Source organism: Ctenocephalides felis, unplaced genomic scaffold (assembly GCF_003426905.1).
Source record: "Ctenocephalides felis isolate EL2017-DRISC unplaced genomic scaffold, ASM342690v1 CF-g0.4_SCAFFOLD_01170, whole genome shotgun sequence".
NCBI lineage: Eukaryota > Metazoa > Arthropoda > Insecta > Siphonaptera > Pulicidae > Ctenocephalides > Ctenocephalides felis.
The window spans coordinates 25,346,289-25,362,217 of NW_020537324.1; the positions used below are offsets into that span (position 1 = coordinate 25,346,289).

General features: G+C 32.5%; 1 protein-coding gene across 1 annotated transcript; it reads left to right on the forward strand.

Moving 5' to 3' along the window:
* The first annotated feature begins 2,366 nt into the window (after window positions 1-2,366).
* Window positions 2,367-14,268, forward strand: LOC113366999. Its single transcript, XM_026608635.1, has 7 exons — window positions 2,367-2,371; window positions 4,469-4,707; window positions 6,042-6,185; window positions 6,268-6,441; window positions 9,340-9,539; window positions 13,784-13,934; window positions 14,087-14,268. The coding sequence occupies exons 1-7, from the start codon at window positions 2,367-2,369 to the stop codon at window positions 14,266-14,268; spliced, it is 1,095 nt and encodes a 364-aa protein (XP_026464420.1).
* The last annotated feature ends 1,661 nt before the right edge of the window (window positions 14,269-15,929 follow it).

Consider the following 15,929-nt stretch of genomic DNA (forward strand, 5'->3'; position numbering starts at 1 on the left):
GCTTTGCCAGTTTTTATGGTTTTTGCCGCATCTTGGAGTTCCTTGACAGTGAAGGGCGTAGTTTCACTGTTTTCCACGTATTGTCTCCTTTTCCGTGGCGGATGTTTAGGGAATAGTTCCGCTACGATAAAATTCATCAGAGCAGGAGATTTCGGTGCTTCTGGTAAAGCTCTACCAAGTCGTTTTGTAACGATTTGATAGGCTTTGCCCCAGAGATCTTTGTCAAGGTCATTGCAGATTTCCTTCCACAATCCGGCTTTAGCTGATTTTATGGCTTTATTTAGGCTCTTTTTTGCCTGTTTGTACTCGTTTGTATACAAATCTTGGTAGGGGGAGCGTTTTGCAGCTCTTGTGGCGCGGCGACGTAATGCGTGGCATCTTTTCCGTAGTTCTGCTATTTCTGATGACCACCAATATGCTGGACAGTGCACACCCTGATTTTTTGGTCGTGGCATAGAGGCGTTACACGAGGTAACAATAGCGTTCATAGTTTTAAATACCGTTTCTTCCGTTTCTCTGCGGGTACTTAGTTTTGGATCAGCTTGAAGAGTAGATGCGTTTTGCTCGAGGGCTGCTCGTAACGCTTCCTGGTCAAGCTTCTTGGCATTCCACCTTCGTTTGCAAGAGTTGCTTGGTCGAGTCGGACCGGATCCAATACTAAATGTCACATGTTGGTGATCACTGCCACTGTACTCTTCAGATACAGTCCAGTCTCTAATCATGTTCGCCGTCCTTGGAGTGGCAAACGTAATGTCGAGAATAGATTCCTGATACCCTGGCCTTCTAAAGGTTGTAATACTCCCAGTATTTAACACAGTAAGGTCTAATCTTGCAGCAAAGTCTGCCACGTCATTTCCTCTAGTGTCCGAGTATTCGGCGCCCCATTCTGCCGATTTCGCGTTGAAATCCCCAGCTACAATGACTTCTCCGTCAAAATTGCCGAGAGTGTCTTCTATGCTTGCCATTTTCTGGCGAAATACGCTGATTCCTTCATTTGGTGAGAGGTAGACGCTTACACAGTAGGTCGTGGGAGTCTTGATCCAGACGAAACCCTCGCCGCTTCCGTAGTCATTGACGGTAATCTTCTTTGAGTTTGTGATCCATATTGCTGCCGTGCCAGATCTATCTGCGAACCATGTTTTATTCTGAATATTCATATATTGCTCGCAGATAAGGCAGATATCGATCTTATCTTCAAAGATACGTTGGCGCAGTAGATTCTGCGCCAAGGCACATCTGTTCAGATTACCTTGTAGAAATCGCGTCATTTCTGTTCTCTCGTGGCTTCGGCAAGTGCTACACGGAATGCGTTACAGGTACCGGATCCGGCAACATGGCTCCCGCTGTTTCGATCTTCTTTGTCTACTGTACATAAAAAGCATTTTGGCTTTTCCGCGCAGTCTACAGACTTGTGATTTTCCCCACCGCATTTGTAGCAACACTTGCTTCTGTCTGGTCCCCCGCATTTATGCGTTTGGTGTCCGAAACCGAGGCATCTAAAGCAGCGGGCCACTTTAACAACTGGGCGAATGCGACAGTTAACCCACCCAATTCTTATGCGGGCCCCATTTAGGGCTTTGATTGCATTAGCCTCGTCTATCTCACAGAAGGCCGCTCGTTGTCCTCTTGATGTGACTTTGGTCAAGTTCACTCGTCGTATTTCCAGTTTTGTCGTAAAGTCCCGAATGAGTGCTTTACGAACGTCATTTTCGGTAGAGACACCATCAAGGTCAAGATCTCTATCGTCGTCAGCGGCGTCAGTGATTTCACTGTTCCTATGTTTTCAGTTGCTGCCCTTATCGCAGCTGCAAAGGCTGCACTATCTTCGGACTTGGGACTCATTTCCAGTAATACACCTCCATTTCTTGTCTGTTTGATGGACTTTATGTCCACGCCAGTCTCTGTCGGGTTTACTTTTTCCTTGATCTCCTTAAGGATGTCAGCGTACGTTCGTCCTTCAGCTGGTTGAACCAGAACAGCCTTGGTTCTATGTTTCCTCCGAGTTGTCCTATGATGGTTGTTTCTGTGCTTAGCACTATCATTTGTATCGATTTTTTCGGTTTTCGGTTTCTCGGTTTCCTCCAAGGTTTCTTTCGGATCTCGGGCTCCTTTCTTCTTCGAACTTTTTCGAACCACTTTCGTCCAGTTATTTTCTACAGCCGATTTTTTAGGCGGATGCGTTTCCGCGTCAGAGGTGGGACTAAGTGAAGATAGCAACCTTTTGTTTGTGTTTTGCTCCTGGGTCTTAGGAATTGGCGTCTGAGTTACACCCGGTTTAATAGTTTTCTCGGGAGAGGTCTGTGTAGTTTGCACTGTCATTGCGAGAGCTTTGGGGGTTGCCGTATATTCTTTCAATGCCAGGCTATATGCTGTATCAATCGACCTAATTAGTGTGTGTGTGTGTATGTGTGTGTGTATGTGTGTGTGTATGTATGTACGTGTGTGTATGTATGTGCGGATACAAATTTTCGTCGACGATTTCGGGAACACGGATCAACCGATTTGAATAATTCAAAGAACATTCGATTCGTATTGATAAGGAGACGTGCTGATTAGTTTTTGGCGAAGGCAGGTCTAGCCGTTCCGAAGATACGGGGCAAAAAGTGCCGAAAACGGTAACTCAGTTTTTAAGAGAATGGAGCGCCCGATTTAAATAATTCAAAAAACATTTCACTTGTATTGACAAGATGAAGAATCGATCAAATTTTCATAAAGGTAGGTCTAGCGGTTTCGGAGATATGGAGGAAAAAGTAAAAAAATGAGCCATTTGGCGGTCAAAAATGATCATTAGACATATGCACATCAAATTATCAGATATTTTATAGAGATTTTAACAATAAGTATACATTTTGTTAACATTCCTATGGGTTCCGTACCAATGCTTATGCGTTAGACAGCGACGCGGCGCTTACGCGCTTTATTTGTCCTTTGTCCCTATGCAGTTAAATCAGTACGATTGCTTTGAAAAAAAGTTCAAATCTTCCACAATATGTCAAAATAAAGAAAGAAAAATTTTTTTCAAAAAAAAAAAAAATTAAAAAAAAATTATTTTTTTTAAAAAAAATTTTTTTTTCAAAAAAAAGTAATTTTTGGTCCATATATATAGTTTCTCAAAAATATTATTTTTTCAAAGTACATTTTTTTCAAAAACGTTAATCGTTTTTAAAAAATTAATAATATTTGGTACGGGAAGTTCCAGCAATTTGCCTTAAGGCACGATGCCTTAATTGCCTTAAGACAGAATTCCACTTACAGCTAGTTGTTTCTGTATTCGGCATTCTTCTTCAAATAGCAAAAAATAACACTGCCCAAAGCTACGTTACAGAATATAAACCAATGTTGCTAAATCTAAATATAATATGTAAGAGAATATATAAAAAAATCGCGTCTGTTTAGAGTTTCTATTATTGTAAGTGGTAAACAAAATTCGTCTAGCCATTCGTCAATCAATAGAGTCAGACGTCATTTACATATAAACAGATTCTAGATTATAAAATCTGATTACAGTTTTTCTTTATTTTCAACATTTGCTATTTTCGTACTTATCTTCTTGCAAATACTGTTATTGCAATTAAAATTGTAAATATTATTCTATCGCGGAAATTTATTGATATTATGCAAAGTAATATATATTAAATAAATGGTCATACATTAATATAGGCTTTTGGATGAAGGTTCACGATAAAATCTGATATAAAAACTATTTTTATTCTAGAAAATGCAGTAGTATACTTATACTACTTATAAAACAGTTTTTCAATATTAAATAATCCAAATGCCAAAAATTTAGAAATCAGGATATTTCGAAAGTTTAGTTTAGACATAGAGATTCTTTGACTACGTACTTGTATTTGCTATTTTCGATGAGCATTGACGACTAAATTTATAATATTTTAAGTAAAAACACACCACAATTGCAAGATATAGAATTGGATTGGATAGAAAGATAAAACTGTGTAACTTGTCGCAAAACTGAACTATTTAGTTCAACAAGTTACACTGTTTATATCATAAATTTAATCAACTCCCATTGAAAATAGCAAATTGGAGTATATAGGGCATACAATTTTCTATCTTATCAACCAAACAATTTAGTAAACTTACTAAAGTTAGTGGGGGTCGATCATACATTTGGTCGCGATTGAGGCACTCTAAATGGGTCAAAACGGAATTTTTTGAAAAATCAACCCTTATCTTTGGGTCAATGCACGGGACATCAGAATTCATTTTAGAGGAATGGTTTGTTCAGCAATATATCTTATTTTGATTTCTGAATCCGAAAATCATATGTGATACGCGACTTTTAATAATTTTCTTTTTGTGAATAATAAAGTTTACTAACCTGTCTGTAATCATCTACATATGTGGAAGACCGCATGTAAACTTCTTGTATTCACCAAAAGAACCTGAAATATTTTATCTTGTTAAATTGTTGTCTTTCATAATAAGATTATATTACAATTTCTAGAACACATACGTCAGCCGCTGCCCTGCTGACAGTTCTCGAACCATTCCGCATAGAACCTGCTGCAGTAGCAATGAGTTGCTTGTCACTTGTTGGATTAACTGGAGCAATAATAGATTTGTTCTCTGCCCTGCCAGCTATGTTGTCCAGATTGGCATCACCACCTTGGCGTCTACTTGCTCGGAGTCTTTTGTACGAGAGCCCCGAATCTGGTAGTCCTGTACTTGCTATATTCGTTGCAGGTTAGACATATATCTTGAAACAGAAATTTGAGAATATCAGAAAAGCACAAATTATAAAAATAAAGTGTATTGAATTGAAAAATAGCTTTGTTGCACAGGTGAATAATAAGTCAGTAAATTTGTGTTCTTGAAACTGATGAAAATAAGTATTTCCCAAACAGTGAAACGTAACGAATTAGAATTTTTCAAATCCTCTAAGTCAACCTGAATATTTTGTGGATGTATGTGTTGTAAAATAAGGCACACTTTTCATATATCAAGTAGCTTTTTCATAATAAACCTATATAAATAATAATGATTCATAATACGATCTATACTGTTGAAAGCAAAAATTGCTTAAATTAGATAAATATTAACATGCTATCGTTTCAGGCTAGTACCTATGGAGAATTAATAGTAAATCAATGTATTACATCGAATCTAATATTAGAATATGAACAATTGTATATTAGAAAACTTGTTTTAGATGATGCGTTACAAAATTTCAAATTTATTGAATACAGCAACTGTTAAACTAAATAAACACTCACCACTTTTATTTTATTTAAGTCTTAGTAATAAAATACAACAGTAATAAAATCTCCGTCCTTCTGTAAGCCAAAGTCCTACTTTTTCAAAATGCATTCTCCTGAGGTACAAAAGTTTAAAATGATCGTTACAAAACACCAAAATATTTCAATACAGCAATTGTTTAACAAAATACAATTGCACCATCTTTATTTTATTTAAGTCTTAGTAATAAAACCTCCGTCCTTCTGTAAGACGAAGTCCTGCTTTTCAAAAATGCATTTTCCTGAGGTATAAAAAAAACACCTGGAGTAAAAGCAATCTTGTCCTTCAGTAAGGTTTCCTTGAGACATGTTCCAGCTTTTCCAAAATGTATTTTCCTGAGGTACAAAAGAAAACACCTAGAGTAAAAGCAATCTTGTACTTCTGTAAGGTTTCCTTGAGACATGTTCCTGCTTTTCCAAAATGCATCTTCCTGAGGTACAAAATATAGCACCTGGAGTAAAAGCAATCTTGTCCTTCTGTAAGGTTTTCTTGAGATAAAGTCCTGCTTTTCCAAAATGCATTTTCCTGAGGTACAAACGAAAACACCATGGAGCAAAAGCAATCTTGATTAGATTTTTTAGTTATAGAAAAATCATCTCAGCCAATTTATTTAATAAATTTATTCAATTAAGCTTATGATACAATGTATCACCATGTAATGATAGCAATAAATTTTTAGTATCCTGAAACGATTATAAGTTCTGAGTTGGTGGTACGTTTGGTGATACAGTTTTAATACACATCACATACTTTGCAATAGTGTTTATTATTGTTATTTTCAGGAAGTCTATGTGCAATATTATCATTTGCTTTCCCAATCTACGTGCTGGTAAGGGTATCAGCAGCTGGAGTATTAATATCTGGAACGATATCAGCTTTAGAAGTATTATCAGCAGTACATAAGCTGGCGCATCCTAGTCCACAAGGTAAAATTAAAAATACAAATCTCATATAAATATCATAATAACAATATGAAAATGAATAGTTCATAATATTAATTTCTCTCAGTACTAAATGGTAATATTTTTATTATTATGGCAGATGAGCATGGCACATCCTACAGTTGCCTAAATCAGCCTAAACCATCTCAAGACAGGCGCGGACCTCTTTGGTTTCTTAGGCCGTCCGTATCTTGTCCAGCTTTTGGAACAAATATGAACAGAACGCATGAAAATAAAAGAGGTAATACATAAAAAATGTTAACTATAATTTTTGTCAACTATTGAAATTAAAATGAATATAATTTGGATTGAAACTTTGTTAAAATAATAAGGTAAAGAAAAGTCATCAAAATCCAAGAACTCATCGCATCGAATTCAGGTATCCATTGGTGCATATGACTGTGAATCGAAAATGAATTGCAGAATGAATAGAAATAAAAGAGGTAGAAGTTTAAATTTAAAAGGCCAGCAAAGGTTTGATGCAGTTTTGCAATTATCTAGCATATGAATAAGTTATATTTTTCTTTAGAGATATTATTTGAGATATATTATCTAAGAAAAAGAAATTAATATAAGCTTAGCATATTCACTTGTCTTACATTTAATTTATAATATTGAGTCTTAGACGATGGAAATCAGAATATAAATAGCATTGAGGCTATTCCGTTCACTTTGAGATATTTTCGTAGAAGTCCTAGTTTCGTAGAAGTCTTTTTTTCGGTGTTAAATAAACATGTATGTCTATTTAACATGTATTTATGTCATACATGTTTATTTAACACATTGTAGGATACTTCTTTTTTCAAATTATAATAAATGATAATAGTTAATAATTTTAATTTATAAAAGTCAATATATAGAAAACAATAATAAAAAGGTTGCATTTTATAAATGCATAGTAATAGTAATTGTAATTTTATTTGAACCAAATCCATTTTATGGAATAGTATCTTACTAAATGGAATTAAACAAATGTGATACATATTGATTCTATAAATTGAAGTGTATGCACTAATATAATAGTTTCAAAATAAAGAAACTAGTGGTGTATGACATCGTGTCTTGAAGCAAGTTGATGGAACTTCCCGTACCGTAATGAAATATTCGAAGAATAATAAATGTTTTCAAATATATAATTATAAGCACTAAAACTTTCATTATTCGTATTTGATAGAGAATTTATATTATTATACTTTAGTTTATATAAGTTTACTTGAAAAGTAAATGAACAGAACTTAATGAAGGAAAGTTAGAATGAAGAATATTGTCTCATATTTCAAAGAAATAATAAACTGAATAGCAAAGTTAAAATTATATAAGTGATTTTTGAATGTTAAGCCCGAATCACACGAGGCTTGTTTTCTGACGCTGGATTTCCCGCTTGATTTTTTTGCCGATGACGGCGCTGTAAATCATGATATTTTTCTAGCCGTACGCATCACACGAGGCTTTTTGAACTAGATTTTAAGCGGTGGTTAATAGGTGCCGTGCGACATAACCTCGAAATTCAACAATACTTTTAGTTTAACACAATTTTTCGTTTAAACAATACTTTTAGTTTAGTTACAATTAACAATAATACTTTTAGTTTACTTTTTCTATTTAACACGGGTCGTAGAAAATAACATTAATTTTAATAAAAAACAATTCAATAAAATTAATATAGAAAAGAGATAATTAATATAATAATTTAAAAAAAATTGGAAAGTTATATAATTTATTTAAATTTTCATAAATCTGAATTAAAATTATTTATTGAAACATTATTAGTAAAAATAAATAAAATCAATACAAATAATAAATAATATTGTAAAAATTTAATTATTGTTTTAGTAAACTTTATAAATATATATTTTAATTTTAATATTAATTAATTTTTAATATTTTTTTGTGAATTTTAGAAATATAATATTCAATAATATTTCTCCAATAAATGAAATAATTAAAATAAATTAAAATCAAAATGCTTCTATATATAAAAAAATATAAAAAAATATTTATACTTAAATAAAATAGAAAATGTTTTTGGATATCATTTATCATTTACGTTTATATTATTTTAAATTATCTAAATGATCTAAATTAAATAAAATTTAAAAAAACTATATGTTTTTGTCCGAGGCCGATCAATTGACATTGATTTCATAACTATTTCCAAAATATGTCGTACTCTTTCTTCAAGTTTGACAGCAGTGCAGTCACATGATGAACCATGTGACAAAATACTGCTTCCCAATTGGTCCGGACGGGCAAATCCATCTCGAAAAATAGCACACGTTCTAATGTCAAAATCCAGCATGCTGGCAAGAAAGCGAGTTCGCTATGACGTCATTTTGGACCCTCGACCGCCAGCTACCTGGCAAGCAGAGCCATAAAGCAGCAAAACAAGCCTCGTGTGATTCGGGCTTTAGCTAGAATAAAAATTAAAATCCGACTTATTTTTGATATTTAAAAAAAAATTGGAAAAGAAAAAAAATGATTTTATTTTTCTTTCCATAAAAACAATCGTTTTGTCAATTCAAGTAAGAGGTTTTTTGAATCATTTAACTCGGATGCTTCCGTCTCTCAAAAAATACTATATTTTGCACATTTAGCTCCTTATCTCTAAAACGTTTGGACCTGTCTTTGCCAAAAACTAATCACTACTTCACCCCATCATTCCTAATTGAATAACAAATATTGTAATTCAAAAAATTAAAAAAAATACGAATTGAATGTTTAGAATCATTCAAATGAAATGCTCCGCGCTCTTAAAAACTTGATTGTCATTTTCTGCACTTGTCATTTTCCAAAAACTTATCAGTCTCTTTATCAATAGAAAACGAATGCTTTTTAAATAATTCAAATCGGTGTTCCAGAAAATGTGAACGAATTATATTCATACATACATATACACGCGAATACACACCCACAACCATTTTTCTAAGATATGCCAAAATGCTCAGGAACCTCTGAAACCTGAGGATATGCAAAAAAATTCATTTTCGATTTTTGAACGATTACTATAACTTACTATACGGAAAGTTAAAAATATTATAATTCATGAATGTAATGACCTATAGTAAATAAAGCTGTAATTACCCGCAATTTAGATATCCATTACTATTATCTAATAACTATTATAATAAATTATCATCAGAACGAGAACGAGAATGGTTGCTACTGGGCGAGCCGTCTTCCCCGCTAAGTCCGACTTGCCCGGAAAGTCCGAACCGAGACGCGCGTAGCCCCTTCTCGAGTCCGGAGCTTTTAGAATCGGCCTTGGTATCGGGGGCTGATCGGCACAGCGACTCCACAGATATAGATGCAGCCGTTGACGAATATAAACAGGATGTTTCAGTAAGTGTAGAATATACAATTAACTAGAAACATGTGTCTAGAATCAGTAATGCAATACATCAAGTATATATCAGAGATCTTTCTGAAGTTTTAACCTACAGTTTGAATAATTTAAAGTTTAATAAAAGCACAAATCAAAAATAAACTAGTTGATTTGGTATTTAGCCTTGAGGCAAGTTACACGAACTTCCTGATATGTGTAAATAATTGACTTAATTAATAAAATATAAATTAATTTATGATTGATTAAAAGTAATTAAAATTGAACCAGTTTTTGTAGGAATTTAATAATTTAGTATGTTCATTGAGACTAAGTACTCTATCGTAATACCAAGTGAGTGAAACGTCTAATTTTAATTTTAACAAACGTCAAAAAAACTACTCATTTTCTCAAACTTTGATAATTTTTAAAATTAAACTACTTGTCGTAAGGCAGTAATATTACAGTAAGTTCTATAAGACCATGATATATATCATGATATATATAAATTTAAAATCCAGTTCAAAAAATTTGATATATTTCGATAAGAACTCACAAATCTAATATATTGACTTCTTATATAATTAACTCTCTTATATACAGCTAGTCTATACATTAAATTGTACAAGTATGAGGGAATCATTGAGTACATAATTTATATTCTTTAATAACATTAATTATATTTATTGTGGTATTATTTGTATTCATTAATACTTACAGGTATTTATTATGATATAAAAGTACTCAAAATTTATTACAATACTTTATAGGACTTAACCTAATAACATGATAGATAACCTATTACCTATCTTACTATACTATATTATTGTATATCATAGATAGATATCTATTATCAATCATACCGTGAGATACCTATACCGTCATTAACTTATTGTATACCTACATACTCTTTTTACTTCTTATAAATATTACTGTCTAATTTATAGAAATACCTATATTATATAGGTTTACCTTACGACCTATGTATTACTGTATACTATTGTATACTATATTATTGTATATCATATATAGATATCTATTATCTATCATACCGTGAGATACCTATACCGTCATTAACTTATTATATACCTACATACCTTTTACTTCTTATAAATACTACTGTCTAATTTATATATTCACCTATATTATATAGGTTTACCTTACGCCCTATGTATTTTTTTTTAATATCTCTACCTATCTATTGTCTACACCGGGATTTGAACCCGAGACCTCCACGTGGCAGTCGCGCGTCTTAACCACTACCCTATCGGATACCCCCACCAATAATATAATATGGGACGCACTGTTGTTACCGCGGGTCATTTTCTAATTAATTAGATAATTAATACTAAGGTGGCGCGACGACACGCGAAAAAAGTCGGTTGATTGTAGCGTTACGGTGGTGTAGTGGATAAGGTCGCCGCGTGTCACGTGGCGGACCCGGGTTCGATTCTCGGTAGGGTTAATGTAGCGTGTAAAGGAAATTATAGGTAATAGGATATATAGTAGATATAGGTTAGGTGTATTCGGTATACAATGTAGGGATTTGAGAGTATATGATAAAATATAGCGTATGGTATAGATGTAAAGCGTGTAGTATAGAATACAACCTATAGGCATACGTAAGGCTATAAAAATACAGGAGTAGGAACCTATGATGTAGGTGTTAGCGTATGATATATATAAGATATGAAATATATTAGAAATGCGAATGAACAAAAATTCAATTTATAAATATTATTTTTTCTATAAGAATTTTTATCTCGGTATTTAATATCTAAAATATCCAAAATACCCGTTAAGGCATCGATTACACCTTACTGCTGCCTTTGCCCTTATCACTTCATAGAGAATTAATTAGTGCACTTTTAAACGATTGTGTGCACTGTGCGATAATAGACATAGAACTATAAATTTTATTAAATGTTTGAGTAACTTGAGCGAGCTGATTTTCTTAAGATGTTCTTAGTCTCGAACCTTACTGAATTCTAAAAATTCTAAATTTAAAAATATAATATAAAAATTATTATACCGCTGTCTGGAAGGGATGGCAATTTATAAATATACAGACTAATACATACAGAATTTGGAATTTTTCTATAATCCGTAATAATAAGAAAGTTTGCATTAGACCTAAAAAGGAATGCTTATTTACCTAAGCTATGGAAATATATATGGAAATATTATATGAATCGCACATGCATCCTGTGCTCACTTAAACTAAACAATGATCATAATATATTTAACGAATTTTTAACAGTATTTACAAATTACATTCAAATCACCCAAAGCAAGTGGGTTAAAGTCGTGTAATTTTTTAATTTGCCTCCCCCATTTGAATTTAAAAAAATGGATTTTTCTTTGGGGCGTGTGCCCCACGTTGGGAATTACTAGTCTAGGAGTACAATTTTTAATCTACTACCAGGTTAATCAATAATTGAGTGATCACTAATTCCACAGCACCTTCATCAGATTTTTAAAAGATCAAAGTTTCTATGAATATGAATACAAATCTCAAATTGTAGGCCAAAATTTAGACAATAAGTTTATTGAAATATCAGGGTAACTTTTTTGCTATAAATTGTCAACTAATTTACCAATAAATAAATGTCAATAAAACAATGATTAAAAAAAATTACCAATAAATGTTGGATTGTAAAAATTTACAAGCCTTAGACGGCAAAAAATTCATCCAATTATTAAAATATTACATTTTTTTGCAGTTCTTATGCTTTTGTATTTATAGAATTGCTTTTTTCGCTACAATCAATTTCCATTATATTTATATTTTTATTAATTATTTATTTTATTCGACTAACGCCCGCTATGTCCGAAACAAGGCCAACTTATATCCGAAATAATCGGGCATCAGCCATTTTTCGGTCTTAAAGTAACATATGTGAAATTTGAAATACACTACTGTATTGTAATTAATATTTCAGTTCATACACCTCAATTTGTAACTAAATTAAAAACGACTTTGATAAAACCAGTGGTGTTGTGCTAATATTTTTTGTGGGAACGCTAAAATTTAAAAACTGGTTCATAAACCGGTTCAAAAACCTGTTCTCATGTTTTTTCCGGTTCCGTTCGAAAAGAAAAGAAACAAAAATTATTACAAAACCCATTGTGTGCACATATATGTATGTTTATTTCAATAATAAGAACATTTAATAAAAATTAGTTGAATAATAATTTATAAAATTTACTTATTAAATCATTTTCTGTATGTAGCGATTTTTCTATATTTTTTCTTGCCGGAACGCGTTCCTTCCCAAAAATGATTTGCCGGAACGACGTTCCGGCGCGTTCCGGCTCGACAACACCACTGGCTAAAACGTAGACGAAAATTTTTTCACTTTTCTGCTATTTATAAAGAAACGTCTCGGCCGATCGTCCCACCAAACTGACAAATAATAGTCCTCGTCGAGATACATCGAATGGCTTTTAAATTTTTGAAATCGGCCCAGCCGTCGATTTACGGCAAAAAAATCTGTTCACACACACACACACATACTTTTTCCAAATTTAGTCTCACTCGATTCAGAATGGCTTGAAACGTCGAGAAAACATAAAATTAGCGAATCGGATTTTTTTATGAAAACAAACTTCTCCTTCGGGAAGTTAGAAATAATAAAAAATGTTTGGAATAAAAAAAATTGTTCTTTGCTTTTCACAAAAACTGATCGTCGTATCTTCACAAGTTAAATGTTTTTTGAATCATTCGAATTGAATGCTTTGTTCTCTAAAAAACTGACAGTTTTTACACTTTTAGCCTATTATGTCTGAAATGGCTGGGCCTGTCTTTGCCAAAAACTAATTATCACGTCTTATCAATTATGTCTTTTTATCATTACGTTTGAATTGAATTTGAATTTGAATCATTCAAATCAGTTGAGCGGTGCTCCCGAAAACGTCGACAAAAAATTGTATCCACACATACATACACATACATTCATTTTTTCTGAGGTATGGCAAAATGCACAAAAACTTCTGAAACATAAAAATATGCAAAAATTTAAACTACAAAAATTCGATTGAAAAATGATATTATAAATGAATAATATTGTTAATGATCAGAATTAATTAAATATTCTGAAATAATTCATTGCTGGTTTATCTGGTTTCAGTTCAATCAATATTATCATTATTATGAAATGTGCTTCAATTAAGAAAATGTAAAAAAAATAAATTTGTTATTCACATCGGATTATTTTACATATTTACTATAAGTTTTCTTTTTAAATCGTTTGTATTTTTATAGATTTTGCAACCGATTGTCGAAACCAAAGCTCCTACAACAGCCACATGGAGAAGATCAGTAGTACTTATAACTTGTGTAAGTTGTGTTAGTGCCATTTTTGCAACTGCAGTAATTCTGGAGATGACAGAAGCTGCGATCTCATTTTCTATAGGTGAGCATTAATAATAAATTTAACAATATTCGTTTCATATAAACCCCAATTATTTGCTATTGTTTTGCTCATATAAATTGACAAAGAGTCTGTATTTAATTTAAAGTAATTTTTTCCTCTAACATAATATAAAAACTTGTTTTTTTTTGCAGTATTGATATTTATAACTGGTCTGTTTTGGTGGATTCCACGTCGCCCTTCTGAAGGTTTTGCAACATGTGCCGCAATTACAGTAATAATAATATCGATTCTGCTAATTGCTGAAATTATGCCAGATACTTGGCCTGCTATAACAATATGGATTACTGCAGGTACTTACTACTTACATAAATGATACAAAGGGTGTAACAACATTACAAAACATATTTTAGGCATTTCAAATACTTAATTAAAATATATTAAAAACTACACTTGTGAAGAGCTAAAAGTTATAATAACAAATTGGAAAACTTAATAATTTAACTAGTATTGATAAATATTGATGCAAAGATCAAAACACTGGATGTCGTCTATAGAAGTCTATAGACATGTTTTAGCCTATAGGTGACGTTCGTAGCTGAAGAAAATGACACAATTGTAATTCAATTTTGTGGTAATATCAATTTGTGTAAACGTTTTCAAGATAATTATCTGTACTTGCATTGAAAAATAAGTTTCTCTAAATTAAGTTGGTATTAATTCTTCCTTGCATTTACCTACTTGATACGGTTATGGTATTTATTAACTTTCCGTAGGGTAAGTTATAGAAATCGCAAAAAATTGAAAAAGAAAATTTTTATTATATATCTTTACGTTTTAAAGGTTTCTGAATATTTTGTCATACAGTGCTGATTAGTTTTTGGTAAAGGCAGGTTCAGCCATTCCGAAGATACGGGGCAAAATGTGCCAAAAATGATAACTCAATTTTTGAGAGAACGGAGCGTCGTAATTTGATAATTCAAAAAAAAAATTTAATTCGTATAGACAAAAACTCATGAAATTTTTGGAAAGGCAGGTGTAGCAGTTTCGGAGATCTAATAGAAAAAGTAAAAAAAAATAGCCAGTTAGTGGTCAAAAGTGATCATTATACATATGCACATCAAATTATCACATATTTTATTAATAAAAACAATGTTTTTACATTTTTATGGGTTCTGTACCAATTTTTACCAGTTATCCTGCGACACGACGCTCACGCGCTTCAATATTTCATTTTCTCGCAGCTAACGTATCGCAATTGCTTTCAAAAAAGTTCAAAATTTCCAACAATGTATAAAAAAATTCCAATTCTTCTAAAAGATAAATCTTTTTCAAAAATTTTAAAAATCTCAAAAATCTTATTTTCCAAAGTTCTGAAAAAAAATTGAATCTTTTTCCAACAGTTTAATTTTTTATACAGGAAGTTTGAGCCCTTTGTCTTAAGGGACGACACCATGTACTACTAGTATTAATTTATATTAAGTAAAACTTGAATGTGCATGTGACTATTAATTACAATACTAATTAAATAATGTTTTAAGGTCTAATAATATTCGCAAGATTCGACATTTGCTGCAACTGTTCTGAAGAATTGAGGAGCTTCAAGATGCCGCGTCCGGCGCGGTTCGTGTCCACCCCGCGGTATAGACACAGACGGAGTCCGGGGCCAAGCTGACCCGAGCCTTTGCTCGTAGATCAATACAGTAGTGATTCCGACACTTCGGATTAGAAATTAATTGGTTAATTATTTATTATTTACTGAATATTGATTAAATTCTGAAGGTTAATAGACACAATCAATTCTCTCTTTTAATTTGTTACGTTTAGAAACAGTTAGGGTAGAGCGAAGCTAGTTGAGCATAGGGGCAAGTTGAGCAATCGAAATATCTCGAAAACTATTCACCGCTTGGGAGAAATAAACATCCCGTGATCGCTAGTGGCCGCTGGACAAATGAGTGAGGCTCACGGGCGTTTTGTTTATTTTGAGACCAAAAAGTAAAAAAAGTAATTCATCACGAGTTTTCGTCTGGTTTAGTC